This window comes from Brachyhypopomus gauderio, chromosome 2 (genome assembly GCF_052324685.1).
Source record: "Brachyhypopomus gauderio isolate BG-103 chromosome 2, BGAUD_0.2, whole genome shotgun sequence".
Taxonomy (NCBI): Eukaryota; Metazoa; Chordata; class Actinopteri; order Gymnotiformes; family Hypopomidae; genus Brachyhypopomus; species Brachyhypopomus gauderio.
This window is the reverse complement of record NC_135212.1, coordinates 41,635,797-41,641,570: the sequence shown is the minus strand read 5'-3', so window position 1 is coordinate 41,641,570 and position 5,774 is coordinate 41,635,797. Positions and strand designations below refer to the sequence as shown.

The 5,774-nt window shown below is 45.6% G+C and overlaps 1 protein-coding gene across 1 annotated transcript; it reads right to left on the bottom strand.

Annotated features, from left to right (window-relative positions):
• Window positions 1–1,980: 1,980 nt before the first annotated feature.
• LOC143508692 (uncharacterized) lies at window positions 1,981–5,434 on the bottom strand. Its single transcript, XM_076997353.1, is given in 3 exon segments — window positions 1,981–3,886; window positions 3,888–4,627; window positions 5,399–5,434. Coding segments are annotated over 3 exon segments (2,682 nt in total).
• Between the last annotated feature and the right edge of the window lie 340 nt (window positions 5,435–5,774).

The window sequence follows — 5,774 nt, the reverse complement described above, 5'->3', positions numbered from 1 at the left end:
GGGTCCGTTGTTCCGTAGGTAGCGTGGTCGTGGATAAAGGAAAGACAAGCACACAAACGAGCTCTTTCTTAATGCTTTTTATCTCCTGCTCGGATAACAGAACTGACATCTCCGGGTTCGTTTCCTGCTCTCCCTCTCGACCCATCAACCCCAGCGCTCACAGGGGAGAGCAATCAAATACAGCCTCTTAACGGCTGTGAATGCACATACATCAAAAGAGGATTTACAAAATTTAAAACAAAATGATTTGAAAATAAAATATTTTTCCATTCTTACACTATTATCATTTATCCTCACTATAGGACTAACATCTCTGACAAAATGTGATACATACATTTTATCCAGTTCTTAGCTTACATTTCAGACCTAGCTTTCATCTAATTTTACCATAGATATAAGATATGCCAGTATCTTCCAGATAATAGTGTAAGCTTTCTATTTGTTGTAATTTACTACTAAGTAGTTAAAAATTAATAGTTCTAAGATTATATAATCTAATGTTACACTAAGTTCTAGTAGTACAAACTAAAATAATGTTTTGTTTTCATGTAAATATCTGTTCTGCTTTGTGATTGGTTGAAGGAGTCGCATGGTCTGTGTTGAGAGGAAGTACATCAGAAACGATAGTAGAGAAGGGTGTGTGCCTGAAGAGTGGTAAAAAAAAAAAATGTTTGGAATCCGTCTCCATCCAGTTTTCTTTTCAACCAAAGAGTGATCTAACCACATTACACGGAACCCAACACTTACAATAGTTTCTTCTATAAGGCATTTCCCCCTATTTTCATTTACTTTAATCATCGTACCTTTTGAGTTAGTTTAATTTAAGTTGGTTTGTCCTTCCTCTGATTCAGTTAATATCTTGATTAACTCTCTGAACCTAAACCACGTTTTTGACCTTATGGGTTGTATGCATGATCACGTTAAATTGTTGATATCTATTGACCAATAAAATTTGCATTTATTCACTAAACCAACTACTGTGGAAAATATATTTCAACCAGTGGTATTGGGTCACTGCGCAGATTCTGAGCATCACCTTCGGTAATGAGACTGATATATCATGATTTCATCTATTCCAGTTATCAAATACTGTACATAATACCCTGAAATTTCAGGGTGGTGCCCCTTATAATTATTGATAATCTATCAATATTGCTACATATTATTCTCAACTTGGTGCTTGTCCAAAGGTTGAGACATTAAAATAGTCATAGTAGTGAAGACAGACTACAACTTAATCCTCAGAGATTCTGTAATTTAATATCTACTAATATTGATTTATTTTTTGAAATTATTAGAAAAGAAGCCATCATATTCATTGCTGTGGGACACCCTCAAGGCTTACATCAGGTCTAATTATATCATACACCTCGCATTTCAAAAAGGAAAGTAAAAACAACATGCAAGCTCTATTGCAGTCTATTCAAGATCTGGATAAACAATACTCTCAGACTCCTACGGCCGAATTATATAAGAAAAGAATAGTTGCAAACAAAATTCAACCTCTTATCCAGTATTACAAATACATCCGACGATGCTTCGCCTTCACTCGCTTTACGCGAGTGTAGCCTTGGCCAGGAGGATTTGATGTCATCAGGTGGTACCCATCGTTCACTGGGCGTTTCAACCCTTATCCACAACACCCTCCCGATGGCGGGCCGGCAGTGGTGGCCAAGTCACTGCCCATCTCCTCCTCCTGGCTTCGAGCCCAGCTCCTCTCTCCTACTCCATAATCAGCAAGATGCCGTTTCTGCTGCCTCCCCCATCCTGCGAGCTGCTGCCTTTCTCTCCTTTCCTGTCATTCCAATGGCTGTATGCATTTTCCATACTGACTTCGCCGGGAATCCTCTACAGCCGACCTCGACTGGGAAAAGCCATGCCTGCCATCCCTTCTCCCTGCAATCATGCAGAAGGTCTTGGTATTTGGCTCTCTTTCTTTCAGAGGCCTGTTCACACCCCTCCTCCCATGGGACTGTAAGTTCAATGAGGATGATCTTTTTTTGCGTCTTCCGACCACAGTACCACATCCGGCCTAAGGGTTGTCTGAACAACCTGGGGGAAGTTCAGCCTTCCTCCAAGGTCGACCTTCATTTCCCATGCTTGGACCTTTTGTAGCAGACTAGTTCTTGTTGTTGCTGTGGTTGGTGGCTTTTCCCCCTCCCTTACAAACTGGATTGCTGTTGTTTTCCGCAGTGGTTGACGTTTCTTTTTCCTCTCCTGCTCTAAGGTGTTGGCCAGTGTCATGAGCACCTTGTCATGGCGCCACCTGTACCTTCCTTGGGTTAGTCCTGTTTTACACCCAGAGAGCATGTGTGCCATGGTGCCCCTCTCTTGGCAAAGCCTGCACAATGGGTCCTCTCTCAGGCCCCACCTTTGCAAGTTTGTTGGGGTTGGGAGTGTGTCATACACTGATCTCAGCAGGAAGGAAATGCGGAATGGCTCCAGTCTCCACAGGTCCGCCCAGGTGATCTTCCTCATGGGGAGGTCCCATCTGGTCCAGGCTCCTTGTGAAGCTAGCTCCACTGCCCTTGACCTTCGTCTTTCCTCCTCCAGATTCCGTACCTCCTCCTGAATCATGGCTCTTCTGTCCCTAGTTCCTGCCTTCCTCCACTGTTGGAAATGGGAGGTTCCAAGGCCCTGTCTTCCTATGCATGGCACCCCAATGATGTCACGAAGTTTCAGCACGCTCTCAGCTTGTGCAACAGATGCATTAGCTGCCCACTTGCGTCCTGATCTTGTAGTGATGCCGGCATATCTGACTTGTTCATCCTGAGAGTCTCTGTATGTCATTACGACTCTGCACTTTGCCACTTTGTATTCCTCAACCACAGATGACAGTGGGAGTTGGAGCTGCCCTGATCTTATATAGAGGCCTACTGAAGTGAAGCTTGGAGGGATTCCCAACCACTTCCGGAGGTACTTATTGATCTTCCTCTCCACTCCTTCCACACACGTCATTGGGACTTCGTACACAGTCAGCAGCCACATGAGTCTTGGTAACAGTCCGTGTTGATAGAGCCATGCTTTAAACTTCCCCGGGAGCCCTGATTTCTCAATCCTTCTCAACCATTCCTCCATCTGCTTTTCTGTGCTGGCAATGCTGTTCCTGTCCTTCAGTGATTCATCAAACCACTTTCCGAGGCACTTGATTGGATTCTCCTCTATCGATGGAATCACTTCCTCTTGCACATAAAGCTTGAACCTGCTGGTCACCTTCCCATTCCTGATCACCATGCTCCTGCATTTCTTCGGCTTAAACTTCATCCTGGCCCACATTACCATGTGGTCCAGAACAGTTAGCACCCACCTCGCCTCCACATGGGTCGTGGTCGTCACTGTAAGGTCATCCATGTAACCTCTTTTTGGGGGTTGACAGATGCCTGATTCCATCTTTGGACCCCTGGCTTCCGTTCCTGCAGCTGTTATTAGGAGGTTCATTCCCATGAGAAAGAGGATGGGGGAGATTGTACAACCAGTCACGATTCCTTTTTCCAAACTTTGCCACTGTGTTGTAAATTGGGCTGTCTTGAATCGTAGTTGGATTCCTCCAAAGTAGCTGGTGATCATTCCCTTGATGTGCTGAGGGATGTGGTAGTGGTCTAGTGCTACATGGATGAGGGCATGAGGGATTGATCCATAGGCGTTGGCCAAATCCAGCCAGACAACAGTCAAGTTGCCTTTACTGGCTTTAGCTTCATGGATCATCTGACTGAGAACTCCGGTATGTTCCAGGCATCCTGAGAAGCCTGGGATTCCACCTTTCTGGATAGCGGTGTTGATATATCCATTCTCTGTCATGTATGAGGTCATCCTCCTGGCCAGTACAGAAAAGAAGATTTTGCCCTCTACACTTAGTAGTGATATTGTTCTGAATTGGTCAATAGTTGGAGTTATCCTCCTTTGGTACAAAGCAGCCCTCTGCCTTCTTCCAGCATAATGGAATGGTACCCTTTCTCCAGATCCTCCGGAACAGCTTCCACAGCCTCTGCAGGAGCATTGGGCATTTCTTATACACCTTGTAGTGTATACAACTTGGGCCAGGGGCAGATCCTGTTCTGGCCTTCTTCACCACCTCTTGGACTTCCTTCCAAGATGGTTCAGTGATGTTGAGCTCTTTTTCCGGAGGTTTTACGTTGTTAATTCTTGGGTTGGCATCCAGGGCCTGGTTCCTAGATGCGTCATTGTGAGTGTTCCTCAAGAACGCTTCCACATCCTCCCTGGGGCTGGTCATCCTTCCTGATTTTGCTTCACCCAGCAGTGATCTTGTGAATCTGAAGGGGTCTTTGGTGAACTGGGATCTTTTGTTCTCCTTATCCTTCCTCTTCTTCCGAGTACTTTCTGCTCTTCGGAGTCTGCAGAGATGCTCCCGGAGTTGACTTGTCAGATCCTTAATGCCTTCCCTTTCCTCAACAGAGGCGCTTTTGAACAGCTTGGTGAGATTCTTGATTTCTCCCCTCAGACGATGCATTTCCCTTTCCCTTCTGCTTGGCTGGTATGTGGCTTTGATGTTACCTTTCTTCTCCTCAATTCCAAACCGTTCTTTGGCCAGGTTGTAGGTTATTGTTGTGAGAGTATTGACTTTCTGCTCAGCCGTTCCTGCTAGAACAACTGCAATAATGCAGTTGTTCTAATAATGCAGAACAACTGATTCATAGGACTCATGCAACCTATTATGAACATGGAGACAAGGCCAGTTGATTGATTGCACATCAGCTAAAATGTCAGGCATCTAGACTCATCCTTCAGATAAGAGATATGCAACAGAAAATAACCAATCTGAAAGAAAAAAAAAAAATTCTCAGACTTCTATTATTCTCTTTATACCTCAGAATTCCCCTTGGATAGTTTGGACATGGAAAGGTTTCTGAACAATTTGGAATTTCCCACCCTTTGGAACAGGCAGAGCTTTTGGACCTGGATATAAATCAGGAAGACCTCAATAGGGCCATCATGTCTGAGTGTGTGTGTGTGCTTGTATGCCCAGTGGTGGATGGTGCTCTGCCACTAGGGTCTCCTCTCTCCCCTTCCTGCACCCCATTCAGTCCCCCAGGGGGCTGTGGCTTCCGGTAGAGAGTACGCTGTGTGCAATTGGCTGCCGCTTCTCGCCGGTGTGTGTGTGATTGTGTCACATCACACAACCAACTGGACTCAAATACCCAGAATTCCTCACTCTCCCCAGCCCAAAGTGCCATAATAAGATCATCATCACCGGATTATTGATTTCACCTGCAAGTCTGTTCCTCTGTTATTTAAGCCCCTTTCCCTTTTCATTAGTTGCGAAGTATTGCCTCAGTTCTCATGTGTGCATACCAAGCGTTTCCACGGCTACAGTTCTGGTTCCGACTTCTGCTTGTGTCCTGGTATCTCGTTCCTAGCCTGCTCCCTCGGATTTGGTTGCCTGATACTCCTGCCTGTTCCCGGAGTTCTGTGTCATCAGGACTACTTTACGTTTCTGTATTCCTATTAAAAGACCTGTTGATCTGCACGCGTCTCTCCGACTTTGTATCGTTACAGAATACTTCGCCTCTAAGCAGATGGCAGATCAAGAGTCCCTGAAACTGGCCGTCTCCGCGCAGGGACGTATGCTCGGCCAGCACCAACAACTGCTCGAGGAAGTCAGTCTGTCCATGAATGTGGTGGTGGAACAACAGACCGAGCACCGGGCTCAAATGGCTGGTTTAGGACAGACCATGCAAGAGATCACGTCTCAGCTCCAATCCCTGTCGCTCTTTGTGCAGAGAGAGGTGTCATCTGAACCAGCCGTCCCTAATGAT